We start from the raw sequence: 17,869 nt of genomic DNA on the forward strand, positions 1-17,869 counted from the left end.
ATAATACAAAAAAAATATTGTAATATATTCATTTTTAACTAATCCTAGATTTCGATTTCAGTTTTTGGCACATAAAATGCATTACAATTCTACTTTGAGTTCTCTAACTTCTTTTCTTTTAATGAATACATGACATTTTTAAGCAATCGCAACATATTTATGTGCATTTACTGCAGATTATTTGGAAACCATTTATTTCTGGAGATTTCCAATAGCATATTCAGATTCCTTGCACAAAAATACACTTATATAGCAAATTTCATTGCTTAGTCTTGTGTTTTAATAAAGATATAGCATTTTTACTGAAAAAGTAGTGCAAAAAAATGTGACAAAATGCATATGGTCTTAAAGAGGGGAAAATATCCAAACACGCAGGGTATAAAAATAGTCATAACTTCCTTGATTTTAATTGGATTTTAAAAATTTAAAAAGATTCTTTCTTAGCTTATCAAGCTCTTTCTATATATATATATATATATATATATATATATATATATATATATATATATATATATATATATATATATATACCAATATTGAAATATTTTAAGCCATTTAAATTTTTTCATGTGTATTGCTAATTAGAAATTTTATAAGAAATATGTTTATGAAATTATAAAAATATGTGTTTTTCATTTTAAAAATAGGTTTTTATCTGAATTTATATAATAAATATATGTTTATGAAGTTATAAAAATAAAATTATTGAAATCAAAATACCAAAATTTCAAACATCATAAAAAACTTATCCAATAAATAATATTCTCAAAATAGTTTTAAAAGAGTTTAAAAAGTGTTTTCAATAATTCTTTAAAACAAAAAAGAGTGCAAAAAGTGTTTTCAATAATTCTTTTCAAAAAAATAAAACTACTTTCAATAATTCTTAATTAAAATAAGATAAAAAAAATTTCTCAATGATTATTAAATAAAAAAGAACAATCAGAAAAACATAATAAAAAAAGAGTATAAGAGGAGATATAGGTGTGAGAGAAAAAAAAGCAAAGGAACTGATTTGCCTTGTCACCACTTCCGCTAGCAGCCACACCAGAAGTTAGGAAGTACATTAGCTGACTATTACCGATCTGATTCGTCAAGTCTGATCGTTTCAATGCTGGTTTCACCTGCAGCCTTCAACATTTCTGCAAGAATGAATTCCATGATTCCATGAACAAAACTTCTTAGAAGTGCACGCCTGTGGAACTTTCTTCCGTTTGCCTGTTTCCCACCTGACTACAACTTGGATGTCTTCAAGTCCAACATAAACAAATTCCTAATAAACTGCCTCCTTAAGTAAGACACTTTATCAGATCTCCATTACTAGCAATTACTACGATATTATTCCATTGATTGCTGTACACGCAATAACCCTTATCCCCAAGTGGCTTCTGGGCCGTGATAAGTGGTGACTACCATGTAAAAAAAAAAAGAAGAATGCCTGAAGGTCCTACAGATTTACTCTACCTCATCTTACAGTTTCTCAGACTGAATTCTTTTGGTCATCCTTCATAATATATCTAGAAAATAAGCTTTCTCAATCGTAGCTTTTCATATTGCTCTCCTAGTTTTCTTGCTTTTTGCCTCTGAATATACATCTTTCTTCTTCTTCTTCTATAACACAAATCTCAAACGTGTTAATGTGTGTGTATGTTTGTATGTCTCACTAAAACTTTCAACACATGCGACCAACACTGACAAAATTGGAATCGTTTGAAAGGTCAGTTTCTCGCCCGACAAATATCCAAAACTTTGCCAAAAACATTAATTATTTCACTGTCAATTGGGACGTTTTTTACAAGGAGAGGGTCATTTTTTTCATCAACATTTTGCAAAGTCATCATATACTTCGCAACAACTAGGCATAATTTGAACGGTGGTGACATCGTATGTCACGGTGGGTGCAGCGACTAAACAGTTTGCTTTTTTTTTTTCACTTTCATTTCCTCTTAGCATTACAGGTTCGAGCTTGCCTGCCTACTTACTACTTTTTTTTTTTATTGCTCGTATGGGTACTCACTGATTTTTTTCATTTTTTAGGGGGTTGGTTAATTTTTTTTTGTTTGAAACACTTTTTTAGGGTTCCGTTGATCAATACCCTTACCAGAAAACCTCTCCACACCTGGGTAATGCTGGGTACCCCTGCTAGTCTATTATGTAAAGAAAAGTCATCTCTGTGTTTGTAAGTCTGCTAAAAACTTTCGTCATCTGCATCCAACTGGGTTGAAACTGGTACCATAATGCCCCGGGTGCATAATATGTGATCAATACCCTTACCATAAAACCTCTCCACACCCGGGTAATGCCGGGTATCCCTGCTAGTATTCACTAAACCTTTTTCCATTGATTCCATCATTTCTGCGATACACTTCTCAATTTTCTCATTACACAACCATGTTACCTTACCATTTCGGGGCCCCTTTCATATACCTACAAGTGTGGTCTGTATTCTTCCATGCTTCTTGTAGTGTATCTGTAGAGATATGCTGTCAGACTGCTAGCAAGCATAACCTCGTGCACATCACACACAGACAATTCATTAGCAGCTTTCAGTAATAATAGAATAAGGCTCAGTTACCACCCTTTATTTAATCAGTTCTATTTTACAATACAAGGTGACGGTACCACCATCTGCTTTTTTTTTTATATTTCTCTACCTCTTTTTCTCCCTTTCCCGATGTCAACATGAGTAGACGCATTTGAGTCTGCTCCGCAAACGTATATAATAAACCTAAAAAAACAATCTCTTCAAGTGACATGCGTCTCCTTGAACACAGACCATTTTTATCTTGCCACAGAGATTTTGCATAAAGCCTTACAAAGTAAGAATATGATAACATGCATGCAAACTTTGATATACAATCACCAATGCATTGTTGTTTATCTTTGTCGTCATGAATAAAATTCATACAAGTTGTACATAACATGAATCTAGCGAGCATTGCTTATTTCCTTTGCATGTTTCGCTACAAATCTGGTAACTGAATGCTCCATAACTTCATCTCTAAACTCATGTTTCACATTATTTAAATTCTTTAGACTACTGTTCTCATCTTCAGTGCCATTTTCACAACGTTTTGGTCGATATAACCTCCGACCTTCTCCATGTACATCTTGTCCAACTCTAGAATATTTCTGTCAAACTCAGGAATCTGGATGGAATGGTGAATGGAACCCTTTATTTACTTGTCACAAGCTAATCAAAGCTGGATGCTTCTTCAAAGAGAGAGCAATTCATATCAATTAGGGTGAAATGAGGATCCAAGCATTGGTGGTGAAAAGAGGGAATTTTTGTTTTAGATGTATTAAAAGCAACTAGTTACAATGATTGTATTGTTTCCTGAAAAGATTAAAAAAAATAAAATATTAAAATAAAACTTACTTTCTGAAGAAGCAAATGTGATTTTAATTCCTTTCTTCCCGTAATTCTAAATTTGAATCCACACGTGACTGAGTATATAAAACGTGAAACTGGCAACAAACCCTCTCTCTTTCCTCCTTGGCTCTTGCTGGCAGCAGACATCGCCAGGGCCCTTTGAGCCCTGGGCTAGCCTGAGTACAAACAAGCCAACAAGGCTATTTCCATATGCGGTATACACGCAAACTTTCTTTCTCATGCTACAGGACTGCCCTCGTTCATACATGAACACACACTCCTACTACCAACTTAAACACATTTATACACTGAACTCTTCTCTCGTTCAACAGGCCTCTCTAATATTTAATCTAAGTTTCAACACAAGAACATTTTCAACTACTAACCCGTTTCTTTCCTATATTCTTACTATCGAATATACCCAATAAAGTTGCTTTTAAATATTAGAATGAGACTTCTTTTCTTGCCTTCATTCCTAACTATAGTTTCTGTCAAACTTAGGAATCTGAACGGAATTGTGAACCAAACCATTTATTTACTTCTCAGAAGCTTATAAAAGGAAAGTTTGGTTTTAGATGTATTAAAAGCAACCAGTTACAGTTATTTTATTTTTTTCCTGAAAATAAAAAAATAAATAAAATAAAACTTACTTTCTGAAGAAGCAAATGTGATTTTCATTCCTTTTTTCCCACAATTCTCAACATTTGTGATTTTGCCACCTTTTGAACTCTTGGGATTTTTAAAATATAACTTTACTTCATCTGGAGATATATTTGCTGGAATACCATGGACGAGAATGGTTTTTTGATCAGATGTCACTGAATCCTCCTCAGATTTCTTTTCAGCTACTTTTTCTGCTGTAAACGGTTTCTTCATTGTAATCGTTAATGTGCAATTGTTATAAGTCATGGGAGATTTTTCAACAAGACATTTGGCAGCTGAAAGTAGAGAAAAAGAAAAAACAACTAAAAAACTTTTTTCAACAAAATTTTAAATTATATTATTTTACTATGACTTTCATTTTTTAATGTATCATAAAATCATAACTTTCAATTCGCTCATTATGTTATAACCGTTCGACTAAAAATGAAGATGAAAAAATGAAAAAAATTAAAACATGACGAAATAAAATATTAAAACTTCAATAATCTCTTTAACTGATATCCTTAATTAACAATAAGAACTCAATAAAGACTCTGCAATATGATGTGTCTTTGTTTATCATGAATTCATACCATAGTATTTCTCTTCCAGTCCTCCACAAAAAAATGATAAGGGTTTTCAGACTGTCTTTAACTACATCCTTGAAACGTCTCTTTGGCTTGCATCTCGGATGTTTGCAATACTGCAGTTTCCCATATAACAGTTGTTTAGAAAGGTTATCATTTTCCACCCTAACTAGATGCTCTGCCTAGCACATCTGACTATGTCTAACACAGATTGCTATGCTTAACACTCCTCTTTGTTAAAGAAGTGGTGTATTGTGTAAGTAATTGCCAGCTAACGTTTAGGATCTGCCTGGACCACATTTAGATGAAACCTCTCCAGGGGCTTCAAATGTCAGCAGAACATAATCCATGTTATAACAAACAAAATAAATCTGTAGCAATATAAAAAAGGGGGGTGTAAGAATAGGATTACTATAAAGAATTTACATGTAGGGTTAAAAATTTTAATTGAGTAGAATTTTCCATTTAAAATTAAAGGAAGCTTAGATGCCCATGCTGTGACGTCATGGTACATGATTCATGTGTGAGAGGAATAAAGACGAATAGACAAAATACATGATGTAGCTTTGTTTTGGTAGTAATGGTTCTTTCTTGGCCTTCGGGACAAGATCAAAGTGTAGTGTAGAGGATAAGCTGACCCGGGCGGTGGAGGGGGGGGGACCCCCTAGAGTTAGCACTAGCTAAACAAGATCTCAACCGCTTGGCTAGCGAGCGGTATGAAGGTCAAGTAGTTAGGGCTAGGTTAAACAAAGTTTCTAACGAGGCTGTGAATGTTGACGCTGTTGAGCGTAAGGCTGCTTTAAGGCGCGGTTCGGATGGGTACATTCGTAAAGTACATAACCTGGAAGGACACCCCTTAGTATCGACTCGGGAGATCTGCGAGGGGTTTCGGGAGCATCTATCGGTGCGCTTCACCCAACTACCCGGACTCAGGGTTGATGAGTTTGGCAGCTATTTGGCTGACTCGCCCCGCCTCACGGCGGCTCGGGCGGCTAGCTGTGATGGTCTTATTACTGAACATGAGGTCATTACTGCGTTGAAGCAGGTCGGCTATAACAAATCCCCGGGGCTTGATGGTTTACCCTACGAGTTTTACTTGAGGCTGTCGCCCATGTTGGTCCCTATTCTGAAGGATATGTTCAACCATTGGTTTGCCCAGGGTTCCATCCCTGGACAGGTGACCAAGGGTGTGATCACATTGCTGAGGAAAGGTCAACGGCATGGTGGGAGGGAAAACTTTGATGATTTTAGGCCCTTGACTCTGCTAAACACAGAGTTAAAGATTTTGGCAAAGATTCTTGCGAATCGCTTGCAGGTTGTCATCACTGACTTGATCGAACCGGACCAGACTTATGCTGTGAAGGGGAGATCGATTCAAGACAATTTGCACTTGATACGCTCGATCATAGAGGGGACAGAAGACGACGCCGAAGCCGCGCTGATCAGTTTGGATCAGTCCAAGGCATTCGATAGGGTCGACCATCGGTTCCTAGGATCTGTGCTAGAGGCCGCCGGATTTAATCCGGACTTCCGCAAGTGGATCTTTGTTCTGTATGATAGGCCGACGGTAGCGGTGCAGATCAACGGTAAGCTGTCGGAGTCATTCGCTGTCTCTCGGTTGGTGCGACAGGGTTGTCCGCTGTCGCCTCTGTTGTATGTCCTGGCGTTGGAACCCCTCCTTCGCAAGTTAAGGGACGAGGCGGCTACACCAGTCCTGCGCGGAATAGCTCTCCCTGGAGGCACACGAGCCAGGGTTTCCGCGTTCGCCGATGACGTCACCGTGTTCGTGTCTTGCCTCACGGACGTTCAAGCGGTGGTCGAGGCGCTCGCTCGATACGAAGAAGTAACAGGGGCCATCTTCAACCGTAGCAAGTCTGTTGGCCTGCGGTTGGGGGCCTGGACCGGGGTAAACTCGCTTCCAGGTATTTTCAGCTGGACCGATGGACCGGTCCGCATTCTCGGTGTCTGGTTTGGACCGGGACTTCAGCTGGAAAAGAATTGGTCGGAAGTACAGTCTAAGGTCAAATCGTCAGTAAAGACTTGGATTGGAAGGAAATTGTCCTTGAAGGGTCGGGCGGAGGCGTGTGCTACATACGTCTTTCCGCTCATCCTTTACCGTTTGTCTGTACTTCCTCTCCCTGCAGAACGACTAACCCGCTTACAAGGGCGCCTCGATTCACTTTTGTGGAACGAGGGTAAGCATTATGTCTGCAGAGAGGTCTGTGTTCAAAGTCCGAGCGAGGGAGGCCTGGGTCAGCCCAGTCTCTTGTGTCATAGAAACGCGGAGAGATTGGCTTTCCTGGGTCGTTCGCTTGAAGGAGACGCTCCTTGGGTCCCTGTGGTTGAGAACTCGTTTCCCAATCTCAAACCCAACCCTTCGGTAGAAGGTCGTCGTAGACTGAAGGGGGAGTCCAAGTTCTTCTCCGAATGCCGAACCGCTCTTAGAGCTTTGCCGGGGACCAATGTCCTCGATCAGCCAAGGAAGAAACTGTATCGGGATTTAGTGGAGGGGACCGCGAAGGATCCACTTTGTAGGCGGATGGGATGGTCGATGGAGGTTGTCCGTTCTCAATGGTGTTGGGCGCCGGGACGGGAGGTTCTGAATAACTCGGAATTCTCCCTGACTTGGCGACTGGTCCGAAATGCGCTGCCCCTCTTCGACGTACTTTTCCGGTATAAAGAACATACCAGTCGCTTCTGTCCGCGCTGTGACGAACGCGAGCCCGAAACAATCGAGCACGCGTTTTTTAGTTGCAGCCGGATACAGCCCCTATTAAAGTACGTCGAGGGGGTAACAGCTCGCATCGATGCCGAGTGTCTGCTCGATCTCGACGTAGGAACTTTTGTGTACAACATGGAGCCGCCGTTCCCCAGGGAGGAAAGTTTGGTTTTCCTGGCGATCCTAGCAGTAGCGCGCATGACCATTTGGATCGCGCGCCTCAAGTTGGTCCACGAAGGGACATCTGTTCCTGATCGGGATCTGATCGTTTACTTTAAACATTTGCTTAAAGTAAAGATCAGATGCGATTGGAAGAGGTTGCCTAGAGTGGAATTTGACAAGAGGTGGGTGCACAGCACTAGTTTGTGCATCCGTCGAGGAGCCAAGTTTCAATACGTGTTCCCTCCTTAGGCATGGCATGGGCGGTGCTGGGTCCTACGGAACCCATCCCGCCTAGGTTAGCATTATAAGTTCAGTAAAGTAACTCTTGACTGGTGGTACAAATGAGATCCTGTTCCTGATTTTATTTTTTGGTATTAGAGAATCTCTGAGTCTGCCCAAACCCCCCTGCTCCTCATCTTTATTTTCTGATGCCCCCGATCATCCCCCTACTCAGAGGTCACCTTCCTACCCCCTCCATCCGTTGCTTTATTTTCTCCCACCTCCATTAAGGCCACTTCCCCAAACCCCATTAGGGATGCTCTGCTTGTTTTCGGTTCCCCGGAAAACAGTGGGGGATCTAGCCACATAGAATAGTACAGGGGGGTCTTACTAACAACACATTAGTAGTTTTTTCTTTATTTTTGAAATGAACACTTTCATTAGTTTTTTCCCACTCCACGAACATTTTATGCCAATTAATTCAAGAACTCTTTCTAATGAAATCGAACTTTATTTTCTCACACATACACACACACACAAAAAAAAAAAAAAAAAAAAAAAAAAAAAAAAAAAATGCACACACAACATACAGAAATGAATATACAAATTGTACATAGTTAAATTTTACATTGAACGCTGGGGTTATTAGTTAGATTAGGATCCACAGAGTGATTGAGGTATTTTGGTAAATGTTGCCAGTCAAGAATAAGACTTCAAAGTCTCATCTGTTACATAGTCAAAAAGACCCTGTACACTCCCCCTCCCAATTTCTTGTAGGGCCTTGTGCCTAATTTTGTTGAATTGAATTTTTTGTACGTTTTTTATGTTCAATTTTTTCTTTCTCAATAAAATATATAAACAAGATCAAAGTGTAGTATCTGTTCCGGCAGATACTGCAAGCTATGACTAGCTAGGACTAGCTATGACTAGCAAAGACCAGATGTGGGGGCAACCCCACATGCCTGACCATTAACCGGCTCCCATTTCCCACCTCTCGGGAGCTGGTCCCCCTTTTTCCCTTCCCCCTCCCTTCACTCCTCACATTAAAAATCGGCCTTGTGCCTAATTTGCTCGGTGGGGGAGCAAATAAATACCATCTGTTCCGACAGATACTGCAAGCTATGACTAGCTATGACTAGCAAAGACCAGATGTGGGGGCAACCCCACATGCCTGACCTTTAACCAGCTCCCATTACCCACCTCTCGGGAGCTGGTCCCCTTTTCCCCTCCCCTCCCCACATTAAAAATTGGCCTTGTGCCTAATTTGCTCGGTGGGGGAGCAAATAAATACCATCTGTTCCGACAGATGCTGCACTTAAGATAATTTGTACCAGTCAATGGAGGGGAAACCCTCTATACTGGGACAATTATTATTTTTGGTAACCAGAGTGCCCCCTTTTTGCCTACTTTTAGGGGAGCTGGTTTTTACCTCACATTAAAAACGGCCTTGTGCCTAATTTGCTCAGTGGGGGAGCAAATAAATACCATCTGTTCTTCAGATGCTGCACTTCTATTTCTTGTTCTCTTTCGGTGGAGGAGAAATCCTTCACGACTGAGACAATTTTTATTTTTGTACTTTTTCTCCACATTAAAAAACGACCCTGGTGTCTAACTCTGTCCCGTGGGGAGGCATAGTAAATAGGTACAATCTTTGTCCATGCTAAAGCATATTGCAACTTGATCGTAATGAGTTACGAATTGGAATCATATTTAACACTGGATTGTGGAGAATTGAGCAGCGAGATGTCTGTTTACATTACATTTAAACTTCAGCATGTCAGGATAGTCAGAGAAGCAGGAAACACGGAGGGAATTCCAAAGTCTGACAATCTGAGGGAAGAAACTATTTAGAGTAGGCTTTCCGGCATTTAGAGACTTTAAAGTTGTCAAATCTTGTAAGTGATCGCCATCTGCAAGTTGATCTGGCCAAAGCAAAGGAAATGATGGTAAAGAAGAAGATGCAAACTAAATGGATCAGAGGGTGAGAAAAGGTTGCAGACTCTCTGACAAAGAATTCTAAGACCCATTTTGCATTAATTGTTTTACTTTTGTTTTTGTTTTTTTAGTTTTTAAAATAGTCTTCACAATGTCACACCATAGAGTTGTGTCCCTTGAAATTCGTATATAGAGTTATGTCCCTTGATTTGTGCTTATATTTTACTGATGTTGGATTATGACAGACAACGTCGGGTGGCCTTGCTGATAGCCGATTTAGAACATCGACTATTATTATTATTAAAAAAGTAAATGTTAGATAATGAACATGATTATTGTTTTTTAACTGTTATGTAGAAAAAGGTATGCAGAGAGAATGTTATTGAAACAAAAGAATGTTTAGTAAAATATTTTGGTTAACTTAGAAACAATAAGAAAAGAATGTGGCGGACATAAGCAGAGTGGGTTTTCAAACCTGGGAATAAAAAAACAATAAATTTGTCCAGAAAAAGTGACCAACAGTCACGTACTGGGTCTTTGTGTGGTCGAGTGACATAAGCACAAAGGAATAGTTACATATATAAAAGAAAGTTGAGAGTTAGTTGGAGACAGAGCTAAAGAGAGGGCAAGACAGACTAAGAGGGTGTTAGAGACAGGGCCATAATGACCCTGTATAGCGGTCAAACCGAAACTAAGACCAGTGTGCAATCTTCCAACAAGGAATCATAATGAAATAAAAGCTGTCTAAAATATAACCAAAGACTCCTGGTCATTTATTTGGAAGAAATGTTAATTTCAGCTTTTGACACATTCATCAATCAAAATCCGGATGAACAAAGGTATGTTTTCTTTATTGGCAAGATGCAAAACTACCCAAAAGTGTGTTCAGTCTAGTTTGCGTTATATGTATTGTAAATGCCCTGTAATACATATATCACACACACATCCACAAGGATTTATGAACATTAGAGGCCAGATAAAAAAAAAAAATCACTATATACACAACTCATCATATACCCAATACACTTTATATACATAGTATCTTACATATATATAGACCTTATACCCCCCCCCAATGTAACACGATTAAAGGTGACTTTTAGACAAGCACATGTTGGGTTAATTACTATTTTATGATACTAACAAACTAATGTGATTGCAGAATTGAAAAAAAATATTCAAAATCGGAAAGCATCAAAATGAAACATTCCAATTTTGGAGATTGGGTATTAATAAACAAAAAATGAGATTATTATAAATCAAAATCTATACGCTTCATCTATATTGCCAACAGATATAAAAAAAAAATGATGAGTCAAGAAGAAAATCTAGATCTAAAACGATTGATAGGTCAAATGATATGGGCATCCACTTACACTTAACCTGATGCATGATTAATGTGTTTAGAATGAGTAATCCTGGAAAATTTCCAAAAGTGAAATTACGCATTGAGACAACCAAATCATTAATAAACTTAACATCAAGGACAGGTTTGATACCCTTTCTTCAGCTTGGAAAACTCTAGGATCTGAATACTGTTCGCCACTTATGTTAGTTTAGAAGATGGATCTTCAAAGGGTGGTTGTATCATCTTTGCTCGTAGCAAGATGAACAGAATAGCTCCTGCATGCTGGTCATCAAAAACAAACTTGACCATGTAAGAAAAAGTCCTTTGGCCTCAGAGACTCTTGTAAAGACCATTGCTAGTTGCCATGCTTCAAGGAATAGTCAAACTATCTAGGTTACCTGAAGTCCTTTGTAAAACATGAATTACTTCTCTGGTAGAGACTTTAAAGTCGTTAAATCTTACAAAGTGACTGGTGTTTAAGAGTTGATTTGGTCAAAGTGAAGGAAATGATGGTGAAGAAGAAGATGCAAACTACATGGATCAGAGGGCGAGAAAAAGTTGCAGATTGTCTGACAAAGATAGGAGCTTTCTTGCATTAATCAATTGTTTAACTTTTGTTTTTTTAGTTTTTAAAATAGTCTTTAACACCATAAGAGTCGTGTCCCTTGAAATTCGTACATGGAGTTATGTCCCTTGGTTTGTGTTTATATTTTACTGAAAATAAAGATGACTTTTGAACAAGCACGTGTTGGATTAATTACTGTTTTATGATACTAGCAAACTAACAATTAAGATTTTAAGTTGAATAAAACTTATGATATAAAGATATTTATTCACAAGAAAAAGGTGTGATAATTTTTAGATATGTAAAACTCAAACACCTTCGGTTCATATCCTTAGTTGTCCAATGACTTGAGTGAAATGCATCTAACAAGTGCAATAAATAGCATGAGATTATTATATATTTGATATTAATATTTAAATTTATTTAATATCTCTATATAAATAAATTTATATATCTATATAACAAGTCATAGATTGTCTGACAAATATAGGAGCCTTTTTTTAGAATTCTAAGAGAATTATTGAAAACTTATCTGCCATATTTTTTTTTTCAAGATGACAATGCTAGACAAACTTTTTCCTTACTCATAAAATTTGTTTTTCTTAGTTAAAAAATAAAACTGTTTGATCAATTTACATCATAATTAAAAATATGGAATATTCGTTCTGTGACAAAAGGTACATCATGTATACTTTTCTGCATTTTCTGTATTTAAAAAAATTTTTTTTTTTAATTAGGTTGAATTCTAAATAAAAACCAAGTATATTTGTAATATTATCAGTTGTAGAAAGATCAAATAATATTTTTCACTCTAATGTTGTTATTCCTAGCAACAAATGTATTGATGACGACTTTTTTTTTTTAGTTGAACATATAGAAAAAGAAAATTAAAATAACATCATTTTCTTACTTTTCTCTTCAACAAAGGTTATTTCCACATCGTCAGTTTGCAGGTTTCTGGTCGGCTTTTTCTCCATTTTTCCTCCACCATTCTTTTTATTTTGAAAAAATACCTCCAGATTTTCCAAGTCCATCTCTTCTGGCACATTGCCAACACAAATAGTTTTCACAGCGATTTGGGGCAGATTCTTCTCTGCAGGGTTTTGATATTTCTTTGCCAGTTCTTCATATTTCTTTGATGGTTTTTCAAATTTATTTGACGATTCCTCATAATGTTTTGATGATTTTTCATTGTTATATTCGTCTTTATCTATGCGCAAAAAAGCTCCATTAAGAGGAATGGGTCCTGTTGAACAAATTTTTTCAGCAACTAAAAAATAAATGAGAAAAAATAGTGTTATTTATGCATAAAAAATAAGCTAAACAATTAATTTTTAAAGAATTATACTTTACTAGCAGAGCCCATGTACTGACATTGCTCGATGGAAAGATGGTATAAAGTCAGAACAGATTCGTTAAAAGAACCCCCTTAAAAACGGATTGAAGCATGATTATCTAGCACATTATCATAGACTAAACTAAATATTTTTTGTTTTATTTTATGAAATGGTCGATAAGGGAAGAATTGAAGATTCACCACTGAAAAAAATAGTAAAAAGTTAGTTAACATTTTAAACATGCATAACGGCAAAAAATGTACATGATTCTCCTCAATAAAGGAAAGTAACAAATAAAAATGTTTATGAAGAAATATTTTAATCAATCCTTAGTCCTTTTCGATAAAGAATCCTCCTAGACTGAGATAATTTTGTTTTGTTTTTATGAAGTGGTTGGTAAGTTATGAATTTAAGCCCCCATTGATAAAAAAAATCTTAAAAACCATGTTAGTTAATGTTTTTAAAAATTTATGCCTAAAAAATGTGCATTCCCTAAAAAACAAAAAACAAAAGTAAAAGCAATGAAATTGTTGATGTGCAATGATCCGATATCAAACCTTGCAAAGCTGGGTTGGTAGACAATGTTAAGAAAGAAAAAATATGATGATGATAATGATAATAATAATAGCAATAGGAATAGTAGCAATAGCAGTAACAGCAGTAGAAGTAGTAATAGTAGCAACAGCAACAATAAAAGATGGTAGACAAACACATGCACACATTTAAGTGTGCATGTTGAGTCATTCTATGTAAAAGAAATCTTTCTAGCCTGAGGTCATTTTGTTTTTGTGAGGGGAGATCCCTACTGATTAAAAAATATTAAAAAGCATGTTAGTTAACACTTAAAAAATGTGCATGAGCCTCCACGCCCTTGATAAAGGAAAATAATGAATAAAAAATGTTTACAAATAAATCATTTAATCAATCCTAAAACCATTGGTTTCTGGAGTCTTTTCCTGAACGAGAAATTCTTTTAGACTGATGTAATTTTGTTTTGTTTTTGTAAAGTTATGTAAGTAAGCCCCCCCCCAAATCTTTAAGACAACCTCTTCCAAATTGACCCCTCCTTGCATGCTTATGTGTCAATTCAAATTGGATTCATATTCTTATGTAACATTTAATCCATATGTATGTCCAAATGATAATTAGCCAGTTGTATTATTATTATTATTTTAGCAATAATAGTAGCTGTAGTAGTAGTAGTAACACCAACAATAAGGATGTCAGTAAGTGTCATGACGCAAAAAATTAGAAGTAATAGAAGTAGTAACAAGAAAACAAAGACAATAGCTACACACACACATACACTGTTTTTCTCTTTAAAATTAGAAGAAATACTTCTAGACTGAGGTAAATACTTTTATGGTGTGCTTGTTATGTTAAGAAGTGAAGGCACTGCAAATAAAAAGAATTATTAATAATAAAAGGAAATAAAATGTTCATCCTTTCCATTGTTAGCATGTGTCAAGCAAAGCACTTACATTAAGTAGTAGGTGTCAAAGTCAAAGCCATATTTGAAACTGGCTAGCAGCCAGTGAGGAAAAGAGCTTTTTACTTGCGGGTGTTAAAGAATGAGCCAATGTGGTCAATGTGAAAAGTGATGTATTCAGTGAAATAACATTTTTTGTAGTGTATCTTTTAAAGGCACTAATAAAACTGTTTGTATTGTTTGTAGTAATACGTCTGAAATCTGTGTCATATTGCTTTGCAGAGAATTCTATGTTTTTGTCAAAGCGAGTAAGGAGGGAAGCCATATTGAATTTTAATGAAAGCATTCTCAAAGTGTTTGAAAATGCAATCTTTTAAACTGTGAAACTAATCTGAGCAGCCTATCAAAGTACTTGAAGCCACCCCCTCCAAAACAATATAAAACAAAATGAAAGTGAGGGTTCATTATTTACATACTGAATGAATATTAGATGACTTAATAAAACAAAATGATCTAATGAAATAATCATGGATGCATGTAATAATTGAACCCTATGAAATATTTAATGGTGTAAATTGGGAAAGAAGGAGGTATGAAAGAATGGAAGAGGAAGTATCTTGCTACCATCTGTAAGTAGGACTGGTTTTGGAGAGCAATTCTCCTTGTAATTATTGTAGAAATTTAGTATATTTGAATTAAATTGGTTGATAATGACTGGAAAATATGCATCAGGTATTGGCAGGTAGTATAGCCATTTTGGATTAATATGTGGCTCCATGGAGCCACATATTCCAGTAAAACAAAAAAAAATATGGGAATTTTTCCTTTTTATTACTTTGTTTTATAAAATTAATAAATTGACATCTGATCTTTACTATTTTTAAGATGTGACATCAAAGGTTTATAAATGAATTTGGAACCAGAGTTTGAAAATGAAAAGAATCAGAAAGTTGGAAAAAATTTTTAAACGAACTCATATCATCATGAAACAAGCAAACATTGATCTCAGGCCCTCATGAGTCAAGCAAAGACTGATCTCAAAGCAATCATGAGTCAAGCAAAGACGGTTTTCAAGCTCATTATGAGTCAAGCAAATATTGATATAAAACCTTGAGCCATCTTGACTCAAATCTTGGGTCAAGCAGAGACTGATCTGAAGCCCATCATGAGTCAAGGCCAATATTAGGCAAGCAGAAAACGCTTGCCTAATATGAGCCTATCATGAGACAAATCATCAATATGAAGACCATCATGAGGATAAAAAATATCAATCTCAAGTTTAACACAAGGCAGGTAAAGACTGATCTTAAACAGATCATGAGACAAGTAAAGATTGATTTCAGGCTTATACTGAGGCAAGCCCACATCAGTTTCAAACTCATCATGAGGATAGCAATCATCGATCTGAAATTCATCATGTTGATGAGAAGGTTGAGTTGCCTCCCCTTCCTTGAAGAGGAACTAGTACAAACCCAACTGATCAAAAAATAAATTCTGTTTGCACTTATTGAGTATTTTAGCTCAACATTATAATCTAAAGATATAGACTGAGAGTGTAGCAAATTTTTAAAAATATGTTAATCATGGCAATGGTTTGATATAAACAATTTTGCAGGACGTGTGTTTGAGACGTTGACACTACACAAATGAAAGAAATCGATTCACTTTGCTTGTGAAACTTTCTCCTATCTCTTTGTTGGATCAAGTCTGAGATTCTATGATTTTTTATTAATTCTGGCAAATCACAAAATGGGAAGTCGAGTTGCTAGTGAAATTACATGAGAAAAGGCATGCATAAATGTAAGAATTAAATGCTTACCTTCGGGATTAGTAAAAGTAATGCAGGCATGATCCTGCTCAAAATGAATGTGCTGAATTGTTCCACCATCACTGTGGTTTTCGAAAAAATTTAGGAGTGACCCTGCAGTGGTTGTAGGAGGATAATTTGACACTAGAATTGTACCTTTTGGATTGCCTGAAATGAATGAATAGGATAGACATCAATAAAGAATTAAAAAGATAGATATCAATAAAAAAAATAAATTTACTTCATGGTAGTTGTCCAAAATAACCCTTACATTAAAAAACAAAAATAAAGAAAACTGTATAATGTGCATACCCATGACGGGGGGGAAAAATATCATGTTCCAAAAATCATATAAACTGATCATATATTTTTTTTTTGGTGCTTCTATATTATAATAATGAAAAAGTATTGAATTTCAAATAAAACATAAAGCAAATTGGAATCTACATAAACGTTATGTCACAAATAGTAACATATCCAAAAATTACAGAAAAAGATAAAGTAGAAAAATAATGTTACAATTGTATTGTGCCTATATCATTTGTCTACATTTTAAAAATGCAGTCGTTTGGACACTTCTCACTGTTTTACCATCCCAACAAAGTTATGTCTGTTTTTATATTCCCATTAGCTGTATTCACTTCTGATGTGGTTTGCAATTTCATCTCTTTGTCCACAGAGTCTACTTTTACTGTTTACATGACTCTTGTCAATCTCGCCTTAAGATTTGTTTATTTGAATCCAAGTTTGTACAATTTCTAGTGGTTTACGATCCCAAGCAGGTTATGTCTGTTCTTACATTTCTTTTAGATTAGTTAGCTGCATTCACTTATGATGTGGTTTAAAGTTTTATCTGTTCATCCACAGAGTCTACTTTTACTGTTTACCTGAGTTTTGTCTAACATAGGAGGAAGTGATTAGGATGGATAGGAGAGAAAGAGGAATAAATAAAGACCTGGTCAGAGATAGGTTAGTTTGGAAGCCAATTTTTAGGACTTGTTTCATACATGCCAGCATATAAAACAGGTATTAAATCGAATAAGATTGTTTACCTGTACATGATGTATTTATCGAGGAATGCAGGTCAGGAAAAGGCTACAAAGAAAAAATGGTTTCAATTAACATTGATCAATATATGAATTTACATAATAAAGTTATATAATTAATTTTATCCCAAAAAATATCCCACAAAAGTTTTAATAGATATAGTGATTGTTTGTGTTATTTGGATTATTCAGACTACTGTTCTCATCTCAGATGTTATTCTCAAAACACCTTGGATGATGTAACCCAGAACTTCTCCGGGTGCATTCTGTCAAATTCAGTAAATCTTTTTGTCAAACTCAGGAATCTCTATAGAATTTAAAACTGAATCCTTCATTTAATTCATGAAAGTAGCTTGCTCTAATTTTATCAACCATGAATGAATAGAAGTCATCAGTAATTTGTAGTAGTTCATGGCATAATTGAAAGTTCAATTGTCAGTATGGGTGATACTAAGAATACAATTAAGAATAATCCAAGTAATACAAATTATCAATTGTCATTCTAAAAATAAAAACTAACATTGAAGATATTTTAAGTAAGATGGCCGCTAGAATAAATGTAATATTTTCATATTTTAGAATTCACACACAATTTTTCGTGCCTACATGATAAGGAATTTTGCTCTTCATCTACGAACTTTTACAGTTCAAAACTTGTATGGATTAGTTGCCCACCAAAAACTATTCTTCATCTCATGACTTA

At 35.9% G+C, this 17,869-nt stretch overlaps 1 protein-coding gene across 1 annotated transcript in view; it reads right to left on the minus strand.

Moving 5' to 3' along the window:
- LOC145254821 (uncharacterized) overlaps window positions 1-17,869 on the minus strand; it is a 128,657-nt gene that overhangs the window by 84,221 nt on the left and 26,567 nt on the right. The window contains exons 3-6 of the mRNA XM_080113649.1: window positions 17,173-17,215; window positions 16,133-16,288; window positions 12,458-12,817; window positions 4,021-4,308 (exon numbers count right to left, since the gene is read on the minus strand). Of these exons, the coding sequence (XP_079969775.1) occupies window positions 4,021-4,308; window positions 12,458-12,817; window positions 16,133-16,288; window positions 17,173-17,215 (847 nt within the window). The remainder of the gene's footprint in view (window positions 1-4,020; window positions 4,309-12,457; window positions 12,818-16,132; window positions 16,289-17,172; window positions 17,216-17,869) is intronic.

This window comes from Euprymna scolopes, chromosome 30 (genome assembly GCF_053919585.1).
Source record: "Euprymna scolopes isolate OS-2025 chromosome 30, ASM5391958v1, whole genome shotgun sequence".
In the NCBI taxonomy this organism is placed as follows: Eukaryota; Metazoa; Mollusca; class Cephalopoda; order Sepiida; family Sepiolidae; genus Euprymna; species Euprymna scolopes.